General features: G+C 45.9%; 1 protein-coding gene across 1 annotated transcript in view; it reads left to right on the top strand.

The window, feature by feature from the left end:
• Positions 1-12,866, top strand: part of LOC134533467 (uncharacterized) — a 67,244-nt gene extending 54,378 nt beyond the window's left edge. Inside the window, exons 4-7 of the mRNA XM_063370991.1 lie at positions 7,872-8,128; positions 11,620-11,734; positions 12,434-12,593; positions 12,686-12,866. Coding sequence (XP_063227061.1) covers positions 7,872-8,128; positions 11,620-11,734; positions 12,434-12,593; positions 12,686-12,704 — 551 coding nt within the window. The 3' untranslated portion in view covers positions 12,705-12,866. The remainder of the gene's footprint in view (positions 1-7,871; positions 8,129-11,619; positions 11,735-12,433; positions 12,594-12,685) is intronic.
• Positions 12,867-13,187: the final 321 nt, after the last annotated feature.

The raw sequence follows: 13,187 nt of genomic DNA, 5'->3' as shown, positions 1-13,187 counted from the left end.
AATTGGCCTATGATAGTGGTCTAGCCAAACTAAGGGAATTCAAACCCAAACAGTGCACATTGAGACAATTTGTATTTAAATTTTCAGTCGCCAACTTGGTGCCGCTTTTTAAATTAGTAAATCAATTAAAACAACTGTTAAGCCTTAGGCAACTATTTACCAGGTGCAAAGTTTTAATCAAGCACCTGGAGTATGTTTTTTACTCACCATATAACAAATTAAGTTATTATAAGTTTTTGGTGCCGACTCATAAAGAAGTGAAAGTTTCTCTTCCTTGCGAGGCGGCCATGTTCGGCAGTCTCCAACCACTCCGCGCCAGGAATAGACGTTTGTCCGTGGGCAGCATTCAAGTTAGTTTCAATTATTATTTTTATTCTGCACTACATCTTCAAATTTAAATCCTTTTATTAATTCACCGCTGCCCACGTCGACTCGGCGCGTATTTTGTGGAACCGGACCTATCTCGACCGTCTTTATTGTGATACCACGCTGCTTATCGTATCACGGAACTTACGGTACTGGCCGACACCAGCGAGAGTATTTTTAATTAAGGACGCCGTGCATATGCCTGCCGGCTGCACTCACGTAAGTGTTTCACCGAACTTAGGAGCCCACTCATCGAGTCGCCCCTGCACCCGTTAACTTTCGGCGCTGGCCTTCTCCAGCGAGCATCGACTCACGTCCCGCGAGACTGCCGCGGTAACCATTTCAGTGTCACGTAGTGTTGTGTTTTTTTTTGTTAATTGTGTAACTGCTAGACGTCGCAAAGTGTTGGTGAGATTTTTTGTAGCGGGACTGAACCACGGAGCGGATGTGTAGAGTGTACCGTGTAACCACGCGGACCCGCGGTGAAGCTCTTAAATTAAATGTAATTCTCACCAACTCGTGTACAATCATTTTCCGTAGTCTCCCGTCCTACACACGCCCGAGCGGCCTTCACAGCCAAGGGAAAACCATTCAGGTTAGATTCAAGCCGTGTACCTGGCGGGGCACGCGGGGGCAGAGTACCCACGACCCAACATCAACGGCCTAGCAGCTCGCTAGCCTGGCGCCCCTCCGGACAACAACAGCATCGCGACGCCCTTAGAATTTTTCAGGTACCCCCCGGACCTTTCACAGAGGTTGGGTGACTGCAAATTAAAAGAGCTCTCAGATATATTAAATATGGGCCGGCCCTAAATTATCTTATAAATATTTTCATTAAAAATAAATGAACCAATAAAATAAATAAACTAATAAAATAAATAAACCATCCTAGTGTCAGTTCTTAAAGTCCAGAACGAAAGTTTTATATAATTCTTATTTATTCGAACATAGTAATTTAAAGATTGTTCAAAAAAGGTTCATAAATACTGTAGCACCGGAGGTCAGTGGTTCGCTGCCCGGAGTTCAGTAGTGAGCATGGTGCCAGGGCGCCTGTTTGTTGAAGAGGAAGAGTGTGAAAATGCTAAGTCTACATCCGGCTCTTGGACGCTGTCTGTGAACAGTCCAAATCAAACATTATCAGAACTAGTACACAGACAGTTAGCAAACTGGGCAGAAAATGCCCGCAAAAAGATAAGGGGAGGTCGGGGAATAAAGCTGATAGTAACTCACCAGACAGGGAAGTTGCCGTCTAGCTTCTGAAGTGTAGAAAGTCCGGATCTGAAAATCGCGGATACGCGGCAGGCGCGGACGTTTCCATCATTTCAAAAAAAAAAAATTAAAAGAAATAACTTCTATGCTGTGTACTGTACAGACGGACTAAACTACTTAAAGAATTTACAGGGATAGCATCCCTTGTCTAATCGACATCGTTGGTTGCGGCCAGACAGAAGTCTAGTGGTGCATCTCGCCGATAAACTAAAACAGTCCATCTGGAATCGCGAAGCGAAGTGGCCGCGGAAGGGCCGGGTCTCATCATAAAAGGTATCGCTCAAACAAAAGTTGGTGGGGGAGACTGGGGCGTACGGACCGAAAGGTTCCGAAGTTCTCCGAGTGGGAATCACAAAAAAAAACTCTGACTTCGATATCTTGGAGTTGGTAGCACTGGCCGATTTTAGCACTACCTGTTGAGGGGTGTCTGAAACAAATAAGGAATCGACTCGCCCGAGACGTCTGCTCCAGACTGGAGCTAATGGTGCAGTCGGTGCTACTCTCTGGCAGCCTACAGGGGAAAGAAAGAGAAAGGTTGGCAATGTCGCCACCAGGTGTCGCGGGCATCAGCTCCACTCGCTGGCGACAAGAGAAGAAGTTACTATTTCTGCCACTAGATATCTTTGCACATATTTTTTCTGTGGCAAATCGTCCTTGAAGTCGGCCACTGCCTGGCGGGTTCACGTCAGGGCAATGATCCTGAGCTAAATTCTGAGAACCAAAAGGGTGGGGGACTGGGAGGAGAGGGTGGACAAAAAACTGAACGAGGCTGGGAAAGAGTGTCCTAACGTGACTTTCTAGGAGTGAACCTAAGACATATGTGTGATGAGAATGGCTGTTCTAAGCTCGTCTCTGAGAAAGGGTAACAACTCGTCCAGAGCTGTTGTGCGCAAATTTAGTAATGCAAGGAAATAATGTTACAGGCCGGGAACGTGACTGCAAGCGGGAGAAATGTCAACCGGGCTGCTAACAATGTCTTAGACTTGCAAAAGATCAGATTGGTCCCTGATTAAAGGTGCCTCGGGCCACTGTAGCAAAGTTTAACTAAGTAGAGTACACCGGCCTAACAAAGTGTAAATCACCCAATTGTAACCAAATTATATAGAAAATAAAATTTCCAAAAAAAAATTAAAATTATAATAAAAATTTTAAAAAAACCTGCCGAAATACCTAATTTCCGGCACACCACAGCATAGGACATGGAGCCTAGCTGGTGAAGTATGTCGCAGGGTGATGTCCACTTGGCAGTGAGGCTAGTACAGAACTTCCATCCACTTGCAGACAAGTGCTGTCGCACATACACTAACTGTCTAGGTTTCAGACAAAGGGGTGGTCGACTGGTTTGAGGGGTCCGATTCTCGAGGAAGTGAGCCTGCTGCTGTCTCGCATGTTCCTGACATGCCTCTACCAAGAGGTGGGCTCATCCCCCTCAATGTCCCTCAGCCTCTGTATGGCTACTTGGAGCTCGCCAGGTAGGGCAGGGTTCTCCCCCATGAGGAATTCTGCGGGGGTGTGACCTGTCACTGTGTTCGTCTGCTGGTGCAGGCAGTACAGCAGTTTGGGGAAGTGTATGTCCCACTTAGAGTTGTCCTCCCCCAGGTGGAGTGGCAGTGGTACCTTTATCTCTTTGTCATTCTGTTGGATTGGTTTGGGGCGATACATGAGGGTGGTATGATGATCGAAACCCTAACTGTGACAGTCATCCCACCAGCATAGGAAAGCGAACTGGGAAAAGCCATATCAGTGGAATACATCAGAGTCGAGCAGGACTGCAATGGTGCCTGCCCTCACATTCGACACCATGAACACCTTGGTTCAGCAGATGAACAGGTTTGTCCCCATGACCAGGAAGCACATTCCCCATGTAGGATGCATGTCCGATCTCCTGCTGTGTCTGGTCAGGACCAGGGTGGTAGAAACTAAGCACTGTAACCCTCATGGTGGGGGTCACAGGGGTTGAGCCACATGTCCATGTCCCCAGGGACCTAGGTCTGCTGTATGCCTTCTAGGCATCATTGGTGGGGACAGGCCTCTTCACTGAAGTTATTGATGTCTCTCTGAGTCATAGTATTGTCATGTTGTGCCTGGTGGACCTTGGTGAGGAGAGTGTCTAGCGTAGTTGGGATGGCGGGTGGTTGGTCAGGCTCCATTGCTCGAGTGGCATACAAAGTGGCCAGTATGTTGATGGCAGTTGCTATTTCCATGTTGAAGAAGGGGGCAGCAGTTCTCTCCACCCCTGGTCATCGTGGAAAGTTTCGTGAGATCTGGGTGCTGCGACAGCTTATATCCTAGCTGGTTCTCAAGACCTGTTATGTGCTCTACCATGAATGCGAAGCTTTGTAGCATGAGATCCCACTGAGTTAGTTTCGACTTGCACTCTAGACTGAACTCAGCCACTTTAGGCACTGGCTGTCTTTGCGGAGAGTAAATCTCCTGCCCTCTTTGTGGGGCCGGTACCAGCCAAGCACCCATACCACTGCAAGACATTCTTTCTCGTGCACATGGTATTTGCACTCGGCAGCCCCGAACTTCGAGCTGGCATACTCAATCACACGCCATTCCCCCTATTCCCCAAACTGGTACAGGACCATGCCCATGCTGTCCTGGCTGGTGTCAGTCTGCATGAAGATGTGTTCGTCGGGGTTGAGAAGAGTGAGGACATGACATTCACGGAACTGTCGCTTGATGTTGATGAGGGCCTGCTCTGGGGCCTTAATCCACCGGAACTTGTGTTTGAGTGACTGAAGGTCTGTCATGGGAGTGGTGACAGTGGCAAAATTTGGAATGAAACAGCAGAGCCAATTGAGAAAGTTCATGAGCCACTATAGCTGTTTGCAGGGTGAGGTTGTTCGTCAATGAGGATGAGTTGGTCCAGCACTGGTCATAACCCTCGATGCTCATGATGTGTTTCTGGAACTCCAGTTCCCTAGCCCCGATGTGGCACTTGTGGGGTAGCACAGGTAATTCTGTGCATGTCCAGGCACTCGAGCAGTGCGAGACAGTGGGCATGGTCCTTCCATGTCCCAAGACCAGACGATCACATCATCCAGGTAGGCTGCGGCAAACATACCGATTTACCCATCCAGGATGTGGACCATAATGGCCTATAATTTTGCAAGGGCATTCATCAGCCCAAATGGTATGGCACCAGGAACCTGCATCTATAGGGGGCCATGAAGGCAGTCTTGGACCTCCTCTCGATGTACCAGCACTTGCCAGTGGCTGAACTTTATTTCTAGGGATGTGAATACCTAGGCATCGCCTAGCTCGGCGAGATACCCTGAGATGTTTTGACAGGTGGGGCAGAAATGGTAAGGTCATTCGATAGTTTCAAATTTGCAGAACCTCATTGTACTATCCTTCTTGCTCGCCATCACGAATCTGCAGTTGTAAGAGATCACTGGGCTCGATTACCCCATCCCTCAGCATCACAGTAAGCAGGTGCCTTATAGCTGGAAGTTCCTGGAGTCCGAATCCTATTGGCTTGGCAATTGGGGGTGTGTGGGGAACCATAGATATACATTGTTTTGTTATGGTGGTCCAGTACAGCAGGTCGGCTACCATGAACATATTCCAGGGGCACATATTCCAGGGCATACTGATCCTCAGATCTCTCAACATGATGGGGGCCACTTGGGCTGGTGTGCCAGGGGGCCTCAATCCATACACCATATGCCATCCTTGTGTGCTGTCCCTACATGGAGTTAAATCTCACATACCTCGATGGTAGCATCCTCCTACACCAGCCACAGGAGACACAGGATCAGTCTATTCCATAGGTCTCGGATGGCTATCTGTACCTGGATACACCCACTCATGAGAATGTTTACTCCAGCAATGGCCAGTTGGATGGTTTCGACCTTATGCTCAAGGTCTGCCTCGGAGATGAGGTGGAATGTGATGTAAGTGTGGCCCACCGCAGTGTCCACCAATGTTTTCATGGCCCGCCCATTCAGTTGAACCAGCACCTGGAGGAGAATCCCAGTTCCCAGCCGCAGTTGGCCCAGGTTGGGTACTGGCCATCATGCCCCGCAGGTGTAGCCAGGGTTGGTGACGATGCCTGGTGAGCGATGCCACTCGCTGGCGACCTGGTGTGTGGCGATGTCGGATGATGTCGGGCGATGCTGGCAGGCCCCACTGGTCAAGCTTAGTGGGGCGATGCACTATTGTACTCTGAAGGTATGGCGAGTTTCGGCAATCATGCCTGGTAAATCGTGCTGCTTGCCAGCCATCTGGTATGGGGCGACATCAGGTGATACTGGTCGGCCCCACTGGTCCAGACTGGATGGGGCAGCACTTTGTTGTGTCCCACATGTGGCCGAGGTCAGCGACAACGCCTGGTGGACGACACTGCTCGCCACTGGGAGACCTGGTGCAGGGCGACATCTGGTGATGCTGGCTAAACCCTCTGGTCCAGGCTGGGTGGCTGCACATTTCCATGCCTCGCAGATGTGGCCAGGGTCGGCGACAATGCCTGATAGGCCATGCTGCTCGCCGGCGAGCTGGTGCAGGGCATGTTGGGCGATGCTGGACAGCCCCACTGGTCCTGGTTAGATGGGGTGGCCCACCATTGTGACCCACAAGTATGGTCAGGGTTGATGACGATGCCTGGTGGGCAGCACCACTCGTCGGTGATCTAGTGCTGGGCGATGTCGGTTATGCTTGCAGGGTCCAGGTTAGGTAGGCTGGTGCTCTGTTGTGTCCTACAGGTGTGGCTGGGATCGGCCATGATGCATAGTGGGTAGCATCTCTGTCTGGCGACTTGGTGCGGGGCGACATTGGGTGATATTGGCCAGCCCCACTGGTCCAAGCTGGTTGGGGCGGCATGCTGTCATACCTTGCAGGTACCTTGCGGCTGGTATAGGCAATCATGCCTGGTGGGCAGCAGCACTCACTGGCGACCTGGTGAAGGGCGACTTAGGGTGATGTGGAGCTGGGTGGTGGGTCATGGGGTGTGGCCAGCCAGATCACCACACCCATTAGGAATTTCTTGTTTGAGGTCCCCTCTCCTCACGCTGATGGATAATTGCTTTGTTCATCAGCAGTTCCACCACTGGGGCGGGCCTCCCTCGGTTACATCTATGTGGTTCTTGTGGAGTTCCTCCTGCAAGTTCGCGCGACTGTTCTGTTCTGACTGCGACAGTTATGCGGCTCTGCTGCGTGATCGGTGCGTTGTTGGTGCAGGTGGTAGTTAGATGTAGGGGACGATCGTGTGTGCGTCCTCGGGCTGCACGTCCAGGGAACTCGGTCCTGTCATAATGGTGCCGTGATGCCCCTGTTCCTGCACATCGCCTTCATATCCTGTTGCACATCATGCTCCATGGCGAGAGATGCATATAGCCCACGCTCGGTAGTACTCCTCAAGAATGATCATATCTCTGGCAGCATCAGTTCTACAATGTTGAGTATGAACTCCCTCAGCTGTTACAACCTGATCTTCGCATTAATGTTTGCCTCATTGCCCTCACTATGCTTCTGCGCTCGGCAGTAAAGCTCACTCTGGCATAGAATTCGGGCCTGTTTGTTGTTAAAGTGCGACTCCAATCTGTGAATCTGCTCCAGTATGTATCGTAGTCGCCCATCTGCACCCACCAGATGCACGCCTCTCCGCACAGCTGGTCTTTGACCCACTTGGTCCACTACTCCATGGTTTCTCTGTACCATGTCAGCTTGTCGTGGCATACATGTGTAAACAGACCCGGTTCTTTGTAGGCCAGCCAGACAAATGCTGGTAGAACTATCGAGCCTTGGATGTACGTGGTGCGGGTGTCAACTGGACACGATACAGTTTGATAATAATGTCCTCACACACTTCACACATGAAAAAAGAGTAACTCTCTCACCTCTGCACACGCTTAGTGCTCAACGATGTGGCAGTCTTTGCACTGGGCCATCTCACTTTTATATCCTGCGCTACAGCTCACCACACATTTCTCGGCCGCAGTGCTGCTGTGGTTATTTTCCAGCTCATCTTAAACCCATGCTGTCGTGCATTCACATTACAGCTTGGGGTTGTGTGATATCTGCGATGTCTATATTGTGGTTTTTGGCACTGGCCGCAGGCAGGTTCCATCTCCACCCTTGTCTCTAAGCTATAATGCATCATCCCGGTTCGCCATCCACTGTGTCTGTGCGTCGTGGATGTAGTGTCTTGTTTTTGTTTGCCAGGCATATTATAGTAGTTGTAGAGTATAGTAGACCATGAGCATGTGGCGCCAGTCGACGCCGTGTTGCAGAGGTGCGCAGCGCTGAACCGCGGGACTCGGGGGTATACGTGTGCCTGCTGCACCGCCCCACTGGCGTGCTCACGACACTGCGGGTCCACGGGCTGGCGGTACAGCCCCGCTCCAGCACAGCTGGAGCCCGCCAGACCCGCCTGCTCGTGCTGCGGTGTGGCGGCGAGGCGCTGGGGGCCGTGTACAGTGACCTGGAGCGGCGCTGGCTGCACGAGGGAGTGGTGTGGCGCGACCGCCGCGTGGCCGCCCTGCAGGCCGTGAGTACACTGCGTGCTTGTACCGGCCAACTCCAACACATTGCCAGAATTTTGTTCTTGGTGGCTACATTACCGAATACCAAATAATTGTTATGTTACTGTGAATACAGCTGTAACGGTTTTATCCCTAACCCTGTGCTGTTATTAGCCCTAAACATGTGTTAGTTCGGGTGCAAAGTATCAGTTATTCGCCTAGTGTAATTGGCGTCCAGTGTAAGTCGTCTCAGGTACCAACGGTATCCTGGGGCGCAGCAACAAGTAGAGAGAAACAGCTGACATCACCGCAGCGAAAAGCATATATTTGACCTAAAATATTCTCCTTATAAGAATACATATAAATCAATTTTTTATTTAACAAATTATGATTATAACAGGACTGCTACAATATAGAATTTACTTATGTAAATATCACTCTGTGAATAAATCACTATAATGTTTATTACTAAACAGTATGAATGACACTAAGAAAAAGTTATAACTACAATTTATGTCTAACAGAGAAAGTAAGTATAGCTATGAGAAGGAGAGAAAGAGAGAGCTAGCTTTATCTAAATGAAAAACATTTATGCCCTGCTATAAGGAGCTTTATTATTTTTATTATATTTTACTGAACTAAAACAATTTTCTTGTGCATCTCATGTGCGCATTAAAAGCATGTAAAGTAATGTTTGTATTGTCTGCACTATGTTCCTTGTTCAATGTTTTGCTTTTCCTGGATAAAATATGGTGGATGGAGCATGTGTTTCAAAAATATTTCTTTATGGGCTTTATGTGTTTCATTTAATGCGCGCAATGAGCGACTAATTTTGCACACTATGCTTATTTTTCAATCCAAGATTATGCCCTTTTTTTAATTCTTTATGGTGGAGGGATCATAAGTGACTACGACAGAAGGAAACGCCACCTAGCAGACGCCACGAACATCCTCTACTAGATACTTTATGAAAGTTAAATAAATATGTTACCTTCTGGGAACACCACAGGAATTAAAGATGGATTACATTGGTACTACTCTGCAGACACGTACAATAGAAACCTAGGGGCCTAACAAATTTCCAAACATTATTTGAATATATACATATATTACTTTTTTATCATTACTTTTTAACAGACCCTATAGCTAAGATCTTTGCCTTTCAACTCCAACATTGTCAGCGTCCTTTGGTTCTCTTCCAACCCTCTGTGGTTGAATTTTTTTAAACAGAGTGTCACCGCCTGGCCTCTACGTTCAAGACCTGGGCAGACAACCGTGCACACACTCGCCAAGAGAGGGCCAAATACAATTTTATATCAAAATCATCAAAACCTGTACTGTCAGTAAACCAACCCCCCTCTTTACCAGCGGTGCGTGCTGTAGGCAAAAGAAAATTAGCAAAGCTAAAATAATAGAGTACAAATGGAAACATACTGTCTTATTTATTATGCAAAATAGTTAAAATATGGATCATGGCTCATTCCTGCTATATAACCAATTACCAAAAGCTAATATTGTAAATACAAAAAATATTATCTAACAATAAATAAATACATATACTTAGAAAAGCTAGCCTATATAAATATATAGATTTCTTTAAAGTTCGTAAATAGGTAAATGGGTCCCCATAAAATATTAAATAAAAATCAATCGTTCGAGTGCTGGCAATCAGTTCTCACTTCACAAGTCCGAAAAGGGAGTAAACGTCTCCAACAAGGTAAGTTCCAAAGAGTAGTTACTTTAAAAAAAAGGTACAAGTTCTGTGCACAAAAATCACTTCAGGAAAAGCTTTAGTGTTTATACTCACACGCCTCTTAATTTAACTATGCGTGGGGCTACATACACAAAATCAATTAGCTTGCACGGCAATGCATTCACTGACTATTTTGATGAATATCAAAATGAGTTAGTGTCTATTCAGTCCTGTACTATCATCCAAAAAGTACCTACTAAAAATTCTTCGGCCTCTAGGCCCCAAATAAGAAGACGGGAAGGATACTCCTTACTCTGAGACATTCGGCGAGGGGCCCCCGTCGCCATCGTCAAGGCCCGTGACGGCGGCTGGTGTTTGTAGAAGTTCAGGAGTTTCATGTTGACCCGTCGGCAGTCAGAACAGCAGTCCCGCCCTCGCTCTCGCGCGATTGTCAGCTGATTCGATTCGGCTGGTCGGCCCACAACGTTGCCCAGTTCGGAAACAACCTAACCAGCACCGACAGCACTCCCACTTAAAAGAACGGATTTAAAAAAAAAATAACCATCCTAAAATATTTATAAAATTATTAATCCTTAGCATATATAAATAATCCAAATGAAGTAGAAATAAATAAATAAATCAAAGGAAAATAATTACAAACTTAACAAAATAAACTCTAACTAAAGCGAGACAGTTACCGATTCGCGCCACGTTCGCGCGAAACTGTAACAACAATAAATTAATACCTCTAGCACCACCTATCTTCCCATCTCGGAACTGAGATTGCGGCCAACAACAGACAACAAGATGGCCACCTACTGTAGATTACATAACACCTTCGTATGTAACTCCGTCATCTTCATGAGTTATTTCAGTACCTGCATGCACCTTGTTACCCACAAACTGTTGACCGGGTCAAGACCCAACTCTGGGGCATACAAACCCAGTGATAATTTCCCCGCTCCTCCCTTTTCCTAGCACCAGAACCATCCAGCTCCTACTTCTAATGCTGATTCTTTGTTAAATACTTGTGGCTTGTTATGCATCCTAATTATAATTTTTTGTGAAACTCCAACTATGGTGTTTAGAAATAGATTTAGTGATGCTTCAATACAAATCACTTGAGTAAAACATGCTTCACTTTTAGTTAGTTGTGTTATCATATCACAGCACAAAGTTGTGAGCTTATTGAACACTAAGTGTAATTTCATCCTTCCATTTTTTTACAGAGTGTGGTCTTAAAGTGCCCAGATATCTGTTGTACAAAGTAAAAATTCCCTGAAACAGCAACCCTCCAAAGAGTACTGGTGCATTGCCATAGTTTTGTTTGTTGCAGTTAGTTTTTTGCTAAGATTATACTAATGTTCTGTTGCACTGAGGGCAAAAATGCCCTCGGTAACATGAATTATGGGGTTGCCCAATCATTTGTCGGGTGACCTACTAGTAATGAATGGTTGGTGTTAGTTGAATATTACTACATTCTCTAGTTGTGAGATGACTGAAAATAATATTCTGATACACCACTACTTTACTACATATATTAATTTTTATATATGTAAGTTAATATCAAGTTCTATTGTTTGGTGTTGAATTTAGTTTAGTACCTAGTAATCTGTTAGAAACACCAAGAAAGGTTAGATATAAAATTATGTCTAGTAACATTTTTACAAAATTGTTTTCTTCTCATTTTTTTTTAATTTCCAAAAATTATTTTATACACCATAGCAAATATTGTTCAAAGTTAGTAGAGCAGTAACATGTATGTGTCAGTTTGACAGCATACAGTTCGTACCTGCTTGGGTGACTAGTGCTGTTGTGTCACAGGTTGATGAACTGGTGATACAGAGACTAAACAGCAGCCATGCAGGTGAGTGGAAGTGCATCATGCTGCAGGAAGACCTGGGGTTTGTCTGGACCACAAGCTGGCACAGGGTGAGAGGTAAGTTCATTCACACTGTCGTTGCGGGTAAACACAGACTTACATTGTTTGTATACATCTGTTATCTTTTTCCAGTCCTCTGGCAGTCGTTTTAGTGGTGGTTCAGGTGGGTTTTGAGAAGTTATATGGGAACCAGTGCCGAGATAAATAAAAAAATGTAATAATACTGAGTGAACTCAAAGTAGAGTACGAAATTAACTGGGAGAACTATATAGTACCCTTATGGCTGGTCCAGTTACAAAATACTTAGTGGTAGTAAATTAAAACAAAAAACTTCTGTATTACAGAAACCAGAGTAGACAACTATATTATCCTGATGGTCCCTAAGGACCTCTTGCATGATGTGAAAAGACCGTAGATTTGTGTCCTTTCTCGTTATGTTGAGGTTATTACGAGTTAGTAATTTAATTGGGCCAAAATAGGCAACTTTTTGGTATCTTCAGAAATATTCTGTGTTTATAACTTCAAGCCTTTGGAAAATTGTTGGTATGTTCCAAACTCAATGGGCTCGAAAATTACTGAGCCGTAGGTACTGAGGATTGGCGCATCAAAATATTGTCAGTATTCCTCTCAAATGTTCTCACTATCCAGAAGTGTATGCCTCTGGTGGAATACAATGTTCTTAAACCATACTTGTTAGTTTTAAGAATGTGCACGTTCAAATTCCTTGCATTTGGCAAAGAGGATGATATGCTTCAGTCGACCCGGCGCCCACACTCCTGACCTATCTGATGGAGGACCCTCTAACGAGCCCACTGTTTGGACACCTGAGATCAGAGACTGCGGTGCTGGTGTTCCTGATTGTGTTTACCCTACTAGTGGTGATCATGGTGGCAGCACTAGTGTTCCTCTATCTCAGGTACCTAACTTGCCTGCAGTCTTGACCCGCGACCTTCCCCCCCCCCCCCCCTCCTAGTTCTGCTCGGCACTAACCCAAGCGACTACTTGCAGGTATGGAACTCTCCCATGATTTTACTGCATTGTGTTTGCTGTCCATGATTCGGCCAGGAGGCTCCTTTCCAAGAAAACCAAGGGCAACATAGTCCACCATCAAGGAATGCATGTTATTCTAATTATTTTTTTGGGAATTTACACTGTAAAACATCATCAATAAAAACCAATCAAAATAAAACTCCTGTTAATTCATAGTGTATGAAAGCTGTAACTTTGTCGATGTGTTATGTCATACTTATTGGATATTTTAAGTTAAATATGCTTACCATTGCCAACTTCAATTTTGGTCAAATTTGAATCTAATCCACTCTTCTAAGGTTCTTAGACATATCATTTATGTATGTTTCATAGACAACTGTTGGTCGTTTATTTCACAAACATAGTCGTCTATGATTGTATCAATGTAATGTTTCAATGAAAGTGGAAGAATTTCGAAGATATTTATTTTAAAATGTGAGCGAGTCTATCAATGCTCCCTAGATATTTGTAATATCTAACC

This window comes from Bacillus rossius, chromosome 6 (genome assembly GCF_032445375.1).
Source record: "Bacillus rossius redtenbacheri isolate Brsri chromosome 6, Brsri_v3, whole genome shotgun sequence".
In the NCBI taxonomy this organism is placed as follows: domain Eukaryota; kingdom Metazoa; phylum Arthropoda; class Insecta; order Phasmatodea; family Bacillidae; genus Bacillus; species Bacillus rossius.
The sequence above is the reverse complement of the archived record's forward strand: the minus strand, read 5'-3'. Positions and strand labels throughout refer to the sequence as shown.